The sequence below is a fragment of the Esox lucius genome, chromosome 3, assembly GCF_011004845.1.
Source record: "Esox lucius isolate fEsoLuc1 chromosome 3, fEsoLuc1.pri, whole genome shotgun sequence".
NCBI lineage: Eukaryota > Metazoa > Chordata > Actinopteri > Esociformes > Esocidae > Esox > Esox lucius.
In genome coordinates, this window is record NC_047571.1 from 26,465,412 (window position 1) to 26,484,932 (window position 19,521).

At 40.8% G+C, this 19,521-nt stretch overlaps 1 protein-coding gene across 3 annotated transcripts in view; it reads right to left on the reverse strand.

Annotated features, from left to right (window-relative positions):
• fam49ba (family with sequence similarity 49 member Ba) overlaps positions 1-15,362 on the reverse strand; it is a 27,655-nt gene extending 12,293 nt beyond the window's left edge. Inside the window, exons 1-4 of one of the 3 annotated variants that reach the window (XM_010893220.3) lie at positions 15,196-15,362; positions 2,725-2,814; positions 1,490-1,611; positions 831-936 (exon numbers count right to left, since the gene is read on the reverse strand). In XM_010893220.3, coding sequence (XP_010891522.1) covers positions 831-936; positions 1,490-1,611; positions 2,725-2,797 — 301 coding nt within the window. In that variant the 5' untranslated portion in view covers positions 2,798-2,814; positions 15,196-15,362. Of the gene's footprint in view, positions 1-830; positions 937-1,489; positions 1,612-2,724; positions 2,815-14,444; positions 14,574-15,054; positions 15,110-15,195 lie in introns of those variants that run through there. The other 2 variants (XM_010893237.4, XM_010893228.4) reach the window with 2 other exon arrangements.
• Between the last annotated feature and the right edge of the window lie 4,159 nt (positions 15,363-19,521).

A 19,521-nucleotide genomic window follows, 5' to 3' on the forward strand; every position in this document is an offset into this window, starting at 1 on the left:
ATTTTACCATTAGTTGGTTAGACGGCGCTGGTCTAAATGAATGCTGAGGTGCAGTCAGACACCTTACACGCTGGCAGAGAGCCTGTACTTATCATCACTATTGGTTTTCATACAAAGCACTCATTTCACAATCACCTCTTCTCGCATCACCTCCTCTAACTTCTCAACGCGGAGACGTCGTTACTGTCCAGGCTGGAGGCAAACATGGCCGGCGTCTCACTTAAGCCACCAGATGTCTGAGAATTTCTCAACGTCATACAGTTTGTCAACACTATGCCTATTGTTAGGCCGTGATTCAAGCATGTCTCATGGACGCCTTCCAAACGCCACCCTATTCCCTATTTCCATTCCTCTGAACCCGGGGCCATGGGCCCCAGTCGAAGTGCACTGTAAAGGGAATAAGCTGCCCATCGGGTCCCAACCTGACACATTTCTGAATGACTGCACCGAGCATGGCTTTGACTTCCCCGTGTAAACAGAGTGATGTCATGAGAAGAGACGTTTCACTGCATGAGGTAAGAGGCTTGCCTCGCCAAAGAGGCTCGCTAATCAGATTGGAACGCTGGAACGCTCCACCGGTGGCTAGCCCTAATAATATAACACACTGTATGAGCTTAATTACAGTCTGTAGTTGTTGTTGTTACAGTTTTCCGTTGTTTGTTACAGTTTTAATTGGTGGTTCCGTGACAGAGAAGTAGATGCATGACAGTAGTAAAATGAATCATCTTGTTTCACTTGTCAGCAGTATGACGACTTTTTCAGGATCAAAGCGTTTTAGAGATGGATAGCACTGATCCCCGTAGCATTCAGGGGTGTAGAGGAATACTTACCCAACTTCAGAGAAAACTCATAGAACTTCTTAAGTTTCCCAACCAACGGAACCACTGCACCCCAGGCCCTCTCCTGTACCCGGTCCGCATTTGGGTTCTGTATTGCCTAGATGACGGACAAAAAAAACAACTGAGCAGGAAACAGGGAAACTCTTTTATGATCCCTGCTTGACTCCGATCCTGACCAAGTGATTGGTTTTATGGCCCATACAAAAAAACTTAAAATGTTCATAAAATTCATAAAAAATATTAAATAAAGTATAAGTATTTATTTAACAGAATGTGTAAGATATGTCAATATCAGAGGCTTATGTAATTTAGCATTTGCCGTCACATAGAGAATGACTAGACTTGTTAGCGAGTATCTAATGCTAATTATCTATAGATGCTATATGCTTTCCTCATCACATACTGGAAGAATGCTTGAAATGTGTTCCCTTGATTCATAGCTCACTGCAAACCTCCCACACAACCTTGAACATGCCAAAACTGTGTTGTCAAACTTCTAATGTAATTTCATTAGCTGTGTTAAATCTTTTCAGCTTTTGACATTATCACTTTCATAACCCATAACAAATTCCTAAAATAAAATAGCATTTGTCAGCAGCATTTTGTCATCTGCAGAAGTACTTAAAAGTCGTTATTATCCTTTAACCCACCTGTCGTATCTCTTCTCCAGCTCCTTTGTATGACTGCAGGTCATCTAGGATAGCCAGAGCCTCCATCAGTACCTGATTCACCTGCTCCCATATTTTCCGCTCCGCCTCAGTGGGCTGGGCATCTGGAGGTCGGGAAAGACATTTAGAAGCAACATCATCAACACTGATAGGCTGTTTACACGGAATGTCATACAGGGTAGGTCAAGAGTGTCTGTATTTGTAAGCGATTCAGTGAGAGCATCGGGAGGTTTGGTTTACTGTATACAAAAACAGACACAGAGTTGTTACTTGATCGTTTGTACATCACAGTAAGTGTGTATGATTCCCCAGCAAAGACGCAGCGTTTTCAGTCTAGATTGTTTATATGGGTTCTGATGGTTTACAACGTGTACATCTTTTAAGGCATTTATAATTATCTTATTTTTAAATCAATAGATATATGCCATACAGTAGAATTCATATATATCTCGTAAAATTGTGGTAACAAGAGTGCCTTTATTGCCCCTTCTCTGTTTCTTGTTTTTTTTCCCCCAAATCTATTGCAGGAGTAATGTGCATTTTTTTCTGAAAAGCACAACTTGCCAGTTTCCTTTACTTCAGCTATCCCTTTCTGTTTCTGCAGCCTGAGTTCGCGGGGCTCTAGACACAATTTGATCCTTCCTTATCCAGCCAGACTCACTCTTCTGCACCCCCCCCCCCCCCCCGCTTTCAGCCCAGCTAAATCTCCCGAACACTAACCCTGGGCTAATTCCAAATTCTGACCTAAGCTGTAAATTCCAAGATGAGGGGGAGAGGGGGAAGAGGGAGAGACCGGAAAAGGTTTCCGACAGCGGTGATCTTTCAACCAGATTTCATGCCAGTAAGCTCTAGCGTTCCCCCGCTGTTCCTTTGAATCCCCTAAAAATATCCGACCCAGAATTCCTAGGAACCCAGATGTGATAGGTGAGTATGACGCTATGCTTTCCAGTATCCCAACCCGACAGGATCACCCCATCCTCTGCGAGGAGTGATGATCTCTGTGTCAGATAACCTCCGGGCGGAACATTTCAGTTGATCTGTAAGCACAATTTGCACAGGAAACGTACCGGAAAAAAGCAAACATGAACGTGGCAAGTGTGATTTTAAATAAAACCTCACCCCGACATGAAACTATCCTTATCTTTCTCGGGGGGGAATCTCTGATGCTGTAGATGTGTGTGTGTGTGTGTGTGTGTGTGTGTGTGCGCATCACTTACTCTCAAAGTCCAGGAAAAAATTCCCAGCATTGTTGTCGATGTCCCTCGTCAACACCTTGATCAGGTTCCCCATGCCAGCCAATCAAGAACCTGCACACAGGTGGATGGTTGACATTAGACTTGGCTCAGCATCACTGTTCCTGTCAGCCCCGCTGGGCCTGCGTTCCCCAGCCAACACAGTTCAGCCTGTCAGAGACAGTCTGACCACAGACATGCATACTGTGTGAACATGTTAAGGTTAGCGCACAACGATGTCTCAAACTGTGTGTGCGCATGTGCGTGTGTCTCCTTGTGCGTTGACCCTGTCTCCGCCACCTGGCGTGTCTAATCTCTGTCACGACGAACACATCTGGTCACCCCTGAGTGACTGACAGAAAACAGCTGCCGCCAGTGAGCAGACGGAACAGGGAGGTAGGTGTGTGCGCGCGCGCTTGTGCGTTCGTTCCCACGTGACTGCTTCCCCCAATGCCAACTGCCACCTCTAACAGGGCTGATTCATGTTAAACAGGTGTTGGAGATGCCAAAAAAGAGTTTCCTTCCGTGACCCACGATCAGATCACAGGTATTACCAGAACTCTTAACCCGTGGTAGGAGGACTTCCCTCCTACAGAGCCGTGGGGACTTCTGCTCAAGCCCCGCCCCAACACCTCAGGACTGTAACCCCGCCCCATAAAACAATCCCTCTCAGCTGCTTGCTGAATTTGCTGAGACTTATTTTACTGTTGTATGTATCCTTATGAACATGCTTCACACAAATAGCAACAGACACATAATAATGAATCATGTCAATGGTCATACAGCCCCAGAAAAAATTAAAGAGACCACTGCGCCTTTTCCTTTCCTTTCCAAAAAAGTCAAAAAGGAAGGTTTTGAGTGAGGAACAGAAGGGTTAAAATTATGAGACTGCAAACTGAACGTTTCTGTTCCTCACTCAAAACTTTCCTTTTTGACCTTTTTGCAGTGGTCTCTTAATTGTTTCTGTTCTGTTGGCTGTACAATGGCAGTGGCATGGCTGTGTACAACCCAGCTGTTCAAAAAAACAAATCTCTAAAGTGTGCTAGAGTATACACGCGCACACACGCGCACACACAAAGGTTTTTGAGTCTACCATGTGAAGGGAATGAGTTAATTGCATATGACTGTATTGGGACAGTTCCAATGAGTGCTCTACCTAAAAGGTTCATTTCAGTGTGTATGGTCGTATTTCTTGTCATTACAGAGTATAATGCACTTTATTAAAGTGTTCACAGAGCTTGTTTTGCCACTTATACTGGTCCCCAGAGTTGACATGTTATTCAAGAATAGGGAAGAAAAGTGCTGTTGAGGCTTGTGTTTCCCAATCCTGGTCCTCGGGACACAAAGGGGTGCACGGTTTTGTTTTTGCCCAAGCACTCACACACCTCATTCAAATGAAAGATCTGATGATAGGTTGATTATATCAATCAAGTGTGTAAGTGGTAGGGTCATATTTGAAAGGTATAATATTATATTTACATAATTGAATAGAAAATTTCTAATGATCGTCCTATATAAAGAAAAATCACTATGCAGGTGCGGTATCCTATACTACTTTTTATCAAGCTACGTGTAATTATGTAGTTTGAAGAGGTATGATATATTACTGTCAATAAATCATTGTTTTAGAATGGCACATCCATAGCAACAATTATTTCTTTGCCAATATTTATATAGCCACTGTTTAGATGTATTCTGCCCACAAAACATTACTACAAAAATACACATAAAATGCTGAATAGCACATCCATAACGCTGAATAGTACATCCGTAATTCTGGAATTCCCCTTTGAAGACAGAACGCAGGCGGTTATTATGTGATGGATAATTCAAAAATTCAGCCCATTTCCAAACTTATCATGGTGCACTGTTTGAGAAGAGCCATATGGGTCTGGGTCAGAACAAGGGTCTGGGTCAGAACAAGTTCACTGGGAAGGGTGTAGTTGGACACAACCCCTGAGTCACTATGGACCAGTTAAAGGGGCCAGAATCAGCCAGCTTGGAAACTGAACGCCCAAACACTCCATTGGTTGGCATGACTACTGGGAGATCTCCAGAGAGACTGCCCTCTGCCAGAGAGACTGCCCTCCAACGGTTCTCTACTGCCTCCTAGTGGTCAGTCGGGTTTGGACCGGTGGTCTATAACCCAGTAACATCTATTTTCCGCTGATATATGAACTCAGTGAACAGTTATCACAACAGGTCAACTGACATTTCTCCCAAATTAGCCACCATGGAACAGTGGCAGCCTTGCACATAATACAAAACTTGATGTTTACGTTTTAGCCATTTAGGACATGCGCTTATCCAGAGTGAACTACAGTTAAACTTTTGTAATGGAAAATTACAAAAATAACATTCAAATAAAGTAGTAACCATTAGTTGCCCTACAACCTAAACCTCTGTTTGCCTCCCTGAGACCAGAGTGCCAGCCACGCCTTAAGTCCTCCCTAAAACCCGATCAAAAGCTTCAGGGGCATGTGTGGGAGTCTGCAGTAAATAAGACGGTAGTGTTTGGGTCAGGCTTAGTGATAAGAGCTTTGTCCAGACTTCACGCCCCCTGACCTAGCCTATGGGACTGGCTTATTCTAATCCAAGCTACTGCAGTTAACCATCTTAGCAACACAGGGCAAAACACTTAATTAGCTTCATTTCTTAGCATTTCGCGGTAAAGTAGCGGCTACACCACTCATGGGCTGCACGTAGAGTACGTCATGAATCCATCCAGTTAGTCTACTGTACAACATATGCTTTTGGATTTTGTTTTTCGATAATAGTAAGACCCAAACACTTCACGCTTCAATGACTGCCACTCAATCCACCACAGCTCCTCTACGCTCTCATAGGCTCAGAGAGGAGCTCAGCATTCTGCTGTATCCATGGAGCCCCAAAATAAGCATTCTGAGAAGTGGCCAATCAGCAAATACAGGATGTTTCTGGGTGGAAAGAGTGCTACTGCATGCGATTCAGTGGTATATATCAAAAGGGATTGGGTTGAATGTGAAAACGTGCATAAAGATTGAGCTATAATCAAAAGCAGAAAAGGTTTAGGAATCACAAATATTGCAATTTCTGACATTCGACAAAGCAGCAGCAAAAGAAAAAAACTTAGATATTTTAAACGCTTAGTCAATTGTATTCATAGCCTCAACAGTCTAATCATTGTCTTCTTAATCATATCATGAAGAAATGCAATATTGCTTTTGAAAGGTTTAAAATGACATGAAATTCTCTGTGTGTTAACTGTATTCCATTGTTTTGTTTATATTAAACTGATTCGTGCATCAAAATCCCGTTCATTCTGTAGGTTAGGGATTGGGTCTGTGTGTGTTCAGTGATGGTGTTCAATGCCCGAATCATCTGGATCCAATTCTCAAAATGCCCTCACTCCCCTCAAAACATCCATCACCGGGAATGCCACTGCATACCAGAAACACCATTCCACAAACCCTCAGTGTGCATGCTGACAGAAGTCACAACGCGAACACACACACACACACACCCACACACCCACACAGGGATTGGCAAGGCAGACAGACACACTAAAGAAATACAGTGCCAGACTTGACCTAGATTTGCCAAGTGACATCATGTCGGAAGTTGGGTAAAGTTGCCCCCTTTGCTGTTTATACAATATGTATTGCTAATCTCAGAATTTTTTACACAATACTACAGGTGTTGCGCTTGGATAGCCTGATTTTACACCAAATGTCTGCTACACAGGAATAAGAGGTGGCCATGAGGGAAGAATTTTGGTCAGTCATGGAAGTAAATGCGCTGAAAGGAAATTGGTTCCTTATTTATAAATAAGATGGAGAACTAGCAGTGAAGGAAATACATTTGGCCTATGGCCAAATTCTACCCAGAGTGACATGCCACACTGTATTAGTGGCCACTGCCACCGGTCGTTAAACTCAGGGTGTCAAGGGTGTGCTCCGGGATTCAAACCAGAAATTATACATCAAACTCAGAAGAAAGGCAGAGAAAGGCGTGATCCACAACTGGGAATGAACACCACTTTTGAATACAGATAGTCGAGGAGAGGCATAACCCAGAATGTGGAATCCTGTACCTAACCACCGAACGTGAAACATTTGCCAAATTTTTAGCAATGTGTGATTACATACGGTGAAGACTGAAAATGCCATGAAATATAGGCTACCATGAAAAAGACTGGTAGCAGTGTCCCACATAAAACTGGCCTGAGACACAAAATATCAGTAGAAACACATTACCTCTAGCCTACTACATAATACCATGTTTAGAAATGTATGTTTTTATAATGTATAATACAATATTTCCTTTATCTGAACATATTTTATCTAACACAGCAAAAAAATCCCTAGATTGCCACTGAGACTTCTGTCTAGGGAAGCAGTCCTCCCTAGAAATGGAATTCCATGGAATTCTACATTATTTTAATTAACATTTTCAAAGAAGAAAATCCTTTATTTTAATTTCTTTGTGTTGTAGTTAGGAGAGTAACATCTGTTCATTTTTCATTTGTATGTTTATCTCACATAACCTACTGTGCATTGTTTAAATGTATTGTCATTCTGACCAAGTACCCTCCTGAAAATGAAAAGAAAATAAACAATTTCAACATCATGGAATATTTGGCTTACTGGGGAAGTTCATCATTGTTAAATTATTTTGAGGAACGCGTGTTTACTTGCTACAGATATTGAGCTGGGCAGCAAGGGTGGTGCTGTCAAACCACATCTAAATATACAGAAATTATTTATTGTTGAATAATATACTACAACACTGCCTATAACATCTGTACTCTGGCATCAAAGACCACAATGGACTATAAACTTCAGATGAACCCCACTGTAATGTTCCCACTGACTTGCCCTGGTGGGGGGTAAGAAAGGAGGTTGTTACACTCTCCTAATGCTGCACTCCAGACACAAATGGTACGCAGTGATACGACCACTCGCATGCATGCAGACTCATAAGTGGTAGAGCACAGAGGTGTTTCTGAATAGTCCTGATTTCAGACTTGACAGGCCTGACCCACATATTGAACAGTATTTTGCACATTCCAAAATGAACAAGCAGACCCCCCCCCCCCCCCCCTTTCACCTGCCAACATGACACACAGCGGACTAGAACATTCGGGGCAGTTTCTTATCTCAATCAAACATAGCATAGATGGGATATCTAAACCATCTCATTTAATTTTTTTATAGAACAACACGTCGTTGTCCATCATAGCAGATTTCCTCCAACAACACAAAGCCTATTGTGGAAAACAACATGACCTATACATTTTTATCTCAATACATACATTGGCAAATTATAAAAAGGGTGGCAACAAGTTGATGACTACCAGGTCATCAAATTCAGAACATGTTTTTTAGAGACACCACTGTAGACAAAAACACAAATATCCGAGAGTAGGGAGGCCCTGTCCATTAAAGCTCTGTGCTATTTTGGCGAGGTGGTCACAGACATTGAGTTTGGTAGGCTTATTTGGTAGTTTCATGATGCCCTCTGGTGGAGCCAAATTAAAAACCACACTAGAGGTACAACCCAGGTTTCCAAAAACGTTGGGACGCTGCGTAAAATGCTAATAAAAACAGAATGCAATGATGTGCAAATAATTAATCCCTATATTTAATTGAAAATAGTACAAAGACAAGATAAGTGTTGAAACTGAGAAATGTTACGGTTTTTGGAGAAATACATGGCAATTTTGAATTTAATGCCAGCAACACATTTCAAAAACATTGGGACAGGGGCATGTTAACCACTGTGTTGCATCACCTCTTCTTTTATCAATAATCTGTAAGTGTTTGGGAACTGTGGAGACCAATTGCTGTGAAATGTATTCCCATTCTTGCTTGATATAGGATATCAGCTGCTCAACAGTTCGGGTCTCCTTTGTCGTATTTTTCGTTTCATATTGCGCCAAATGTTTTCGATGGGTGACAGGTCTGGACTGCAGGCAGGCCTGTTTTAATACAGAGCCATGCTGTTGTAATACATGCAGAATGTGGTTTGGCATTGTCCAGCTGAAATAAGCAAGGCCTTCCCTGAAAAAGATGTTGTCTGGATGTTGCTCCAAAACCTGTATATGTTGTTTAGCATATGTGGTGCCTTCACAGATACCCATGCCATATACACTAATCATGGATGCTGGCTTTTGTACTGTGTGATGATAACAAGCAGGACGGTCCCTCTCCTCTTTAGTCCGATGGACACGGCGTCCATGATTCTCGAAAATTCTCAAAAATGTTGATTAATCAGACCACAGAACAGTTTTCCACTTAGCCTCCGTCCATCTTAAATGTGCTTGGGCCCACAGAAGGCGCTGGCCTTTCTGGATGTTGTTTATGTATGGTTTCTTCTTTGCATGGTAGAGTTTTAACGTGCATTTGTGGATGTAGAAATGTACTGTCTTTACAGACAATGGATATCTGAAGTGTTCCTGATCCCATGCAGTGATGTCCACTACAATATCGTGTCTGTTTTGAATGCAGTGCCACCTGAGGGCCCAAAGATCACGACCATCCAATAATGGTTTTCTCCCTTGTCCCTTGCGTAAAGAGATTACTCCAGATTCTCTGAACCTTTTAATGATATTGTGTACTGTTCACTGATGATGAGATCCCCAAACACCTTGCAATTTTTCATTGTGATACATTATTCTTGAATTGTGTGGCAGTTTCAATATTTTATATGTTGTCATGGTACTACTTTCTATTAAATTTAGGGTTTAAATGACTTGCACATCATTGCATTCTCTTTTCCTTACACAGCGTCCCAACTTGTTTTGGAAACAGGGTTGTGTAAAGGTGTCAACACACTGGGATGTTTTTGTCAGGGAATTTCAAGGTAATCAATAAGACTCTACATTGTGTAACAGGGGTGATTGTATCGAAAGACGCACATCTTCGAACAGTCCTCTGTCAGTAACTAAGCAAAGCAAACGTAAACATGTTTTCAGAGATTTGTGACAGTTATTTAAAAATAAAAAAACTGAAATATCTCAGGTAGATTAGCATTCAGACCCTATATTTGTAGATGCACCTTTGGCAGCAATCTCTTTGTGAGTCTTCTTGGTTTTGCCTCTACCAGCTTTGCTCATCTGGATTTGAGGAATTCTCTAATTCTTCCTTGCAGATCCTCTCAAGTGCTGTCAGATTGAATGGGGACCGTCAGTGCAATCCTGAGGTCTCATCATAGGTGTTCAACGGGGTTCAAGTACAAGCTTTTGCTGGCCCACTCTAGGGCATTCATCTTTCCCTCAATCCTGACCAGTCCCCCAAGTCCATGCTGCTGAGAAGCGTTCCCATAGCATGATGCTCCCACCACCATGCATCATCGTATGGATGGTATTAGTCAGGCTTTGTGCAGTGCCTTGTTTTCACCAGATATAGCAGTTTGCATTCAAGCCTAATAATTTTTTGGTCTCATCAGACCAGATAATCTTCTAACTCACACTATCAGTGCCGTTTGGCAAACACCAGGCAGCAAGTCGTAAGCCTTTTACTCAGAAGTGGCTTCCATCTAGCCACTTAAATAAAGGCCTGATCGATTGAGTGCTACAGAGATGTTCATCCATCTGTCTGTTGGTTTGTCCATCTCCGCAGCCCTGCGGATAGTTCCTTGGACTGTGTTGGACCTAATGGTGTCTGCCTTTCTAAATCGTGTTCAATCAGTGGAATTTGCCAAAGGTGGATCCCAATTAAGTTCTTGAGACATCTCAAGGAAGATTTCAAGGACACAGGATGCATCGGAGCCCAATTTGGAGTGACATGATAAAGGGTGTGAATACTTCTGCTTGAGATATCAGTTTATCATTTCCAATGAATTGGCAAACATCTCTAAAAAAACAAAATTTCATCCTTAAGTATATCATGTTCATGGTCATGTAGGAGAATATCAGCTTCTGTTTTAACCTCCCATTTTACTCAGTTGGTAGAGCATGGCGCAGACAATGCCAGGGCTGTGAGTTAAAATCTTTTGAGGGCCGGGTACAAAATAAAAGGTATATAAATTTGTGCATTAACTACTGTAACTCTCCCTAAATAAAGAGTCTGTCAAATGAATTAAGTGTAAAACGAATGCTCCAACCTAAATAACTCTCTGAATTCTCTGAAACCGGTGTCAATCCTGTGCTGGGAGAAAAACAGGCAGACCCATGATCTACCACATTGCCATTAACTTATGTATTGGAAAAAGAGGGGCAGAGACAGCAGGGGAAAATGCCCAGAGCAAGAACATGAGAGGGGTGACCAGGGAGAAACGTGTGTGAACATGCCATACATAACATGACTGTGCACGCATTTCCAACTGAGACATATGACTCACTTCTATACAGCGTCACCCAAATGTATATGAATACTTTCCATGATTAAATAAGGCAACATAATGAACAGAATATACATTTAGTGTGGTGCTGGTGTAGGCCGATGGAATTCCGTGAATGCAGCAAAGCATCACCTAAATAGTTTGTAAAAAAGATCGACATTCAAAAAGTATTTTTTTCTCCACGAAGGCAACTGCTGCATACCAACAACTAACCGATATCACAGGAGGCAACCGAGAGTAGGACAGCTAGTAACAGTGTGTGTAATTGAGTAAATGGAGCTGTCTCAAGCACACGACAACCGTGTGATGTTTTCGACACCGTTCCACTTATTACATTAGCGCCGTTACTATGAGTCCGTAATCCCCAATTAATATTATTTTTCGGCTTTTGCAGAGGCAGGCACGCTATCTGCGGCCTGTATGACTTCAGCGTGTTCCCTCACAAGCTTACACACGTACACAAACACACAAATCTGATTTAGCAACATAAGATATTAACGAAAAAAGACAATGGAGCAAACAACTTTTGTGGGAATGCCTGCCATGCTTTAACTAATTTATAAGAAGTAAATAATATTTATCAACACGACTGTGCATATCAACACATACTTGTATGTGGGTCAACACTTTCCAGTGTTAATTATAGTGCTCAGCGCTGACGCTTTCAGTGCTATCTGACAACACCTCAAAAAGCATGTATGCACCAACATTCTGGTGTGTTCCCCAAAACTGACAGATATCCTGCTTCTTCTATGCCATTTTCAGGAACATTTCAACCAGGACTTCTAGAAAACAGTATGTAGTCTCTGGCTTTCTGATTGGTTTACAAAATTATGGCAGACTATACTTACAGCGCTACTGTACCTACAAGTCACATTATGCTGGCTCACTAAATCATGTCATTATTATTAGAATCCAGCCAGAGTTCTGATATTCAACATTCAGATTTTTTATTAATTACACAACATTAGGATACTACATAAGCTGTTAAAACTGGAACAAACAGTTCAGTATCAGGCACTATCATCTCTAAGTGGCCTAATCCAAATATAGTACAGGCTTTTGGGGGTAGTTTTTACATTGCTTAAGTCTTGCACAGTGTTACAGTGTTACCAAGACAGATGTGTTACTGGCTGAGTCTATTAGACACCCAGGAAGTTACAAAGCAGCAGACTGGCATTTCCTCTGTGTTTGTGTTCACTTGTCTCACTTCTCTATCTGTGCCTGTAATGGGGTCTAGTTTCAATCCGCCAAACACGTGCCAAGCCTCACAACACACTGAAAAAGTAATCGCCAAACAATGAAGAAAAACATCTGAGCTCTTGTCTTTTTTAGATGAGAAATATTCCAACAGAAAACCAGAAATGATCTCGAATTGACTGCACAGAAGAGAAATGCATAGTGTTGTTGTATTTTACATTTTCCATTCATGTTCTTTTTTCAGGAACTTTACGTAAAGAAAAAAAAAATTCACAGAGGTCAACATTCTGAAATAATCAAGAAGGGAATAACGATTCACGGGTGTAGCACAACATTCTGGGCCCTGTACATAGGTGGTCTCTGAGGCCCCTCCCCTCTTTAGTCAAATATTTGAGGGCCCCTCTACACATTAGGGCCCTATATCCTCAGTACCCCTTTTCCCCCTGGTCCACGCCACTGAGGATGTGAAATACTACACAGCCCCTGAAGTATATTAGCGATATAGGAGGCCTAATAAACACTTTAAAGAGGTAGCTAGTCAAACCGGTTACTTTGCTCTAACGGCATCCTAAGCATTACTTAAATGACTCCATGGCACGTTCTGTAGGAATGCACAGCCAGAGGCTAGACTTTCACTGACACGATAATGACCATCCTCTGGTCCTGCTGCATACATAAAAACCCACATTATTCTGTTACCATTACTTTCCATGGCACATTTTAAGACAGCCCTACAGAATTCAAAAACACCAATGATAACTTCACATGCAGTTCAACAAAATTATGTACATCAATGTATTATAATTAGTCATCTAGAGGGAGGGAGCACAATCTTGAAACTAAAAGGGCTCTTTGCCCCCCCTCCCACCCCCCCCAAAAAAAAAATGTTTGAAAAAACATATTTCTGGTAGAAACCTGTTCTTTCTAATTAGACTGGGCCCCGCCATTAAGTAAAAGGTATATTTTATGGGGACATCCCAAATAACCCATTTATTGGCAATATACCACAAACCTCCAAGATGTCCTCATGAGACTGGTTATGAACTCAACTGGAGTAGTGAAAAGTGCTGTGACATCATACTCGTGGCATGCGGTCTCATATGCCACTCAATCAACCAAGCAGCATTCAGGATTCAAACCATCAGGTTTATACTACACGAGAGGTTACCCGCGAGAACCAGATGGATGATGCCACTTGGTAATCGAAAAAGGAAAATCCCACTAGTAACTGGATTTAGATGTTTAAAAACACTATTTGATGGCTTCAGGTCTGAATGAATGAAGCTCCATCACAGCACTTCAGTCGTAGAACACTGTTGCGCATCCACCATTTAATATATCTATTGGTAGTTTTAATAACACTTCAAATGTGTTTAAACTGTTGTAATACAAAGAATGTTGGTACCCGCAAGAGTTATTTGATTCGAGTTCACAATGGCTTATATAAAAAAAGCTGTGTCAAAAACATTTACTTAATGCTTACTTTTAAACCGGTTGGTTCGAATCCTGTGTGCTGATTCGCTAATTGCCGTGGTATATGAGACCATATAGCACCACGGTTATGACAAAACATCACTTTTCACGGCTGTAATTGCGTTGGTAACCGGTTTATAGGAATGAATAAGGCATCTCGGGGTTTAGTTATCTCGGGGGTTTATCATTTGGTATAAATCCTGTTACGAGACTGCTTAATACTCAGTAGCTAGAGAAGTAGGATTTGGTGTATGGAAAGGCAACATTCTGGATTGGTCAAATGACGTTTGAATAGTCAGCTAAATGCCATGCTATAATATTAAATCGTATGATGATATGAACCTCTCAGTATCTACTTGACTGTGGTTCAGAGTTAGTTGTGAGAGCAAACACTTCAATTACTTTCTCACCTATGACAAGTTCGTTGCAAATCTTTAACTCGTGCACGCTGCAAACTCGTATTGAAATGCATGCTGACGCACAGGTGGCAGTGTCCCTAGTTTCATCACCGGTGGCAACTTGATAAAATCTGCTAAACGTCATTATGCATACTGTACTACATAATGGTAGCCCTCTTCAGCGGTCTCGTCTTATGCCTATTCTGAGATATCTTGTTAACAAGGTTGAAACTTTGACTGATCCACACATTATTGTATTGCTACGCAAAATATGTTAGACAAAATTACACATCTGAAAATATACCAACCAACCTTATCGGCTCGACCGAAGGGTATTTAGAGAACTTGGGGAAGTAAAGGCGTCCCTTACGAAAAAAGATTGCGGTCACAATGCAGCACAGTATAGTTGCAGTTAGTATGCAGCCAATGCTCCCTCTAAAGTAACACCGTTGACTAGTTTCTGCACTTTTACAGGAGCTTCTAACTGCAATATTTTCTGTAAGGGGTGTTTTGAAAAAACAAAATGAGGAAGTGGTAACATTACTTTGAAAAGCTGCCTTTTACATTGAGGAAGTATGACAAATGTTTTGTTGTTTTTCTTTTCAATTTGTAAACTATTCAAACATCAGCAAAAATGTTCAGTATTAAACTATAGTTACCAAGCTTATTACATGACAGGCCTCAGCAAATTCTCTTGAGATATAGAACCAAAGACAACCAACCAATTGCCTTCCCCTAGGCTACGCAATTTCCAACCGTCGAGTTTAGTAGGCCAACGTCTATGCAATATTAGATATTACATCGTTATTACATCTTGAAGCATAGACTATCAATCAAGCACCTGAAATAGTGTATTCACCGGCTTGAGACTTTAAACATGCTACAACGTAAAGCATCAAACATTTTCGTCATTATTGCCTACCTGCTGATAGTGCCCACCCTTCTGCTGCACGTTTGGAGTAACGCGAGTCAACACGGATGAACTCAAAACAGTACTAGAATAATGCTAGCGTGAAAACACAACAGTGGTTTGATCAATGTCCAGATAAACACAAATACCTACCTTCAATAACCAAAAAGTATTGACCTACACTTGGAAAAGATAAGTAAATCTTCGTATTAGGATAACACGTAATTCTCCAACAACCAGGTACGTTTGTGTGCCTCCTTTTACATGATTGGCCAACCCGGAAAAATAATTTTGTCAGTGGCACAGGTTCCGTCTAGTAGCCTAGTGCAGATTTGTATAAGGGGAGAGGCTGTCCATAACTATAAAAGGAATTGATTTTGCGAATAGGAAGTGACATTTGACAGCCGCGTCAATGTGGACTCCGACTGTGCTGAATGCAAGTGCAATTGCATTAATGTGTGATGGCAAATTACGTCGATACGCGTGTGGCCTGTTATATTTATTTTTTGCTGTAAGTGACCTCTGCATGTGACAATCTTTTAGAAATTATGTAATCAGAAAATTAATCACAGGCGTCTGTAACACTTGGCTGATTGATTAATTATAAAAACAGTCAAGTTAAAATGTAATCTAACAAATTTTTTAAAACATTTATGCACTAGTCAGTGGTATCCACAAAGGAAATCACAGATTTTCTTGTGAAACAAACGAGGGGGTACTTCGAATTCAAGGTGGGTCATAAATCAATATGTGTGAACCATGGCACTTGGACACTGATGAGAAATCAAGTTGCATAAAAATAAATAGTACATTCAAAAACACTGGCCAACAGTCGCACTAAAGACAAACACAACAACAATCCTTTAAACAAAACAAGCATTCACAGTAATTCAACATAAAATCTTTATTAGCCTATTCGGTGAGTAGCCTAATGCAGTCATAGTTCCATCCCCAAAACACACAGCATAAAAACCGCCAACACACAAGGAGGTACTGGTTTAGACATTTTCATCCAGTTATTCCCCAACAAAACAATTTCAAACAATTAAAAAGCACTGGCAGTACCTGTCAAATATTAAACTTGAGTGGGGAATAACACAGATGGCACGGAGTCTGGCATGACATTGTTGCTGTGGGGATATCATTGTTTTTATTTTTTATTAACCCCTACCCATGTCCACTTGGATATAGTTCTAGATTAAATAAATATTCACGGAAACATAAACGTGTACAGGACTTGTGAATGAGATGATCAGCTGTCACGGCCTCAACACCCTCACCTCGTCCTCCTGTGGAGCCCCACTGGATTTGCCTGGCCTGAAATCCCACAAAAGTTGAGAAATGTCGCCAAAACACTTAGACAAGCCCGGTATAAAGGGTTTGTGATGAAAACAGAAATTCATCAGCCACATTCAGAGCAATTATAACACAAGTCCTGCTGTGCATCAACAGCTTCTCTCCGAAGAAGAGATAATGTAGTCGAATGAGCCTCTGTAAACAGTAAATGGCAGAAAAAAAAAGAAAAACCCTGAAGATAGTGGTGTTGCTGGCAATGGCCTGTATGCCTGTCTCATACCAAAAACAGAAATAAGTCGATTTAACATTTACCAACTATAGACCCTAAAAAAATTTCACTGACCACCAACATCGAACAGAATAAAAGACACATTCAAGAATAGTTAATCTACTTTGTGTTAATACAACAATAGCCTTATTTTAAACTAAATTAAAATCTTCTCCCTAAAACTGGTGCGGTTGTCTGCGTGGCGGTCATTCCTAATATTTTTCACACCTCCATCAGTCACAGCATATTCCTCCATGACCAAACACAACAAATACATACAGATATATTTTTCCACCGTGAAGTAGAATACGAGTTCTTTTTATATTTTTACAACAACTGAGAATCTCATGGTACCATAAACTGGCCTCTCAAACACTGTCTGATGTGTGGCCCCTGATTTGTTGCTAGGGCAGTCACTAGGGAAGCTTCTACCCCTCTGCCCTGCCCATCACCACCGGACTCAATACTTCGTCGTGTGGTGTGCGTGTGCACAAATGTTCTCGTGTGTAACTCTGAGATTGCTTCATTCCCCTCTAACCGGGGGCTGGGTTAGCGGGTCACAGACCAGCAGATCCAAAAAGCTGGGTAGTCTCTTTCAGTCCAGTTCAATCTAAGCTGCTATACAGCCTGGTCTCAAGGGAATACGTAACATATTATACATATATCTGTTATTAAGTGTTACGTTACACAGCGCTACCAAGTTGTATGTTACAATTTGCAAGATTGCATGTTACAAATTAGGGATGTACCGATACCAATACCAGTATCGGGCCGATACTAGGCTCATGTACTTGTACTCGTACTCAGAGAAATATGCAGATACCACGCACCGATACCACATCATGGACATTAAGTGATATTAAATGGTTGTGTCGTCTCTGGCCGCATAAGTATAGAATATAGAACTCCAATTGGTAGAGCGGGAAGACAGATGTCAGCAATGACACAATTAAAGCAGAGGGCAAGCTCTGCTAAATTGTCAAGAGGAGGAAAGGAAAAACTAATTTAACACAAGCAATTTCATTAAAACATAACTGAGTTCAAGGAGTATGCTAATGCTAGCAGTGCAGAACCACAACAACAACTAACTTTGCAGCAAACACTGGAGAAGAGAAATAAAATGTCCAGAGATTGCCCACAGGCAGAAAAAAAATGAAAGAGCAGAGGCTCTTGTTGAGTTCATTGCACTTGATCACCAGCCATTGTCGGTTGTTGATCATTTGGGATTTTGATGGTAATAATATTTTTTATGTGAGAATACTGCCTTAATAAAGCTGCACTAGTTAGGATTTCTTCAGTGAATTTTTTTTACTGCATTTTGTAATTACTCACCGGTCAGAAAGCGGTTCCGCACCAACGCCCGATAGAGAGTGGAGTTCCGCACCAATACCAGATAGAGAATGAAGTTCAGAATAATAATATGAAAAATAGAATTACTAGTTCCAAAAAAACTGCGCTAACTCAGACTTCAACATCATTCTTAGCTTTGGTAATTTTAGCTTAGGGTTCCTGGATGCTAGCTATAGAGAGCTATTTTAAGTATTGTGCTACTTTGCAGTTTTCTTAGTGTATGATATAGTAGACAACGAAGGAACTGGCAGTTTATCATCTTGGTCTCTAGCTGCTCCCAGTATCACCCAAATCTCCAATCGCATACTACAAATATGTTCTTCCGGATGATGGAGTATGTACTGTTTAGTGTATAGTAAGCTTTCATGCCAGTATTGGGACCGATTGGGATACACTAACCTGTCATAAAATTGCATCTCAACATTAGATCACTTTGTCACATATTAACATCATGCCAAGATTGAATATTTAGCTAGACACCACTAAGCATTGTGTTAAACAGCCTAACATTTCTTATAGCATTTATGAACTGTATACCTTTTGCCACTGGCCATTTTATTATTAGCCTGAAAAAGGCATACTAGTATCTTACTACTTGGAATAGTTATAAGAATTGAGCAATTGCTAGCAAGACTGAAGACAAACTTTACACTGACAAAGCTATTTCATGGTACAACAACGTTCATTTTTCTTTCATTCATGAAAGACATTGATACAATATCTATCAATATAAGTGATGATAACTAACTTGTTCATCAAGTGAAAAGACAAGAGAATCGTGGAAACACCAAAACCCTGTCCACAACATGTTTATAGGGTACACAACTTTTGTCTTTTTACTGAAAAAATCCTACCTAGTGCAGCTTTGAGTACTCGGTATTGGTACTCGGTATTGGGAAATACCCAAATATAAGTACTCATATTCAGTCTTAAAAAAAGTGGTATCGGTACATCCCTATCACAAATGCTACTAAAATATCTTATCTTATGAATCTTTTAAAAAGTATGATATGTTACAAATAAAATGTATGGTCAGGGTTCAGGTTAGATATCACAGTACTGAGGTTAAGGTTCAGATTAGAAAACCAAAAAGGTTTGGGGTGTTTCCACTCTCTGGGCTGTAACATAGCATAAAAAAATAACTTATATATTCCCCTGACATGAGCTTGTGGCATTGACCTCCAATGACTGTGTCTAAGAATTACCCATGTTAAATTAACAATAGCAAATGCGTGTTTGCATTCTAGTTTTGAAAATTAGGGGGAACAAATTATTTTGGGTCCATTTGGGCCAGTTATGTCAGAGATATTGCAAGTTTTAGCTATGTGCATGTGTTCCAAATGTCATAATTCTTACTCAAACAGATCAAGAGACGTGCATGTTATAGCATCACTGTGTGGTTTGTTAACAAGGTCTTCTGTTGGAAACAGACATTACACCTGTGGTAAGAAATATGTTGAAACTTCCCTGGTGTGGATCAAGGATCAACATGTTCTCCACCAATCCCAACCTTAAACAATTACTTTCATAGAGCCACTTGAACAATTACTAGTGGAAGGCTTCAC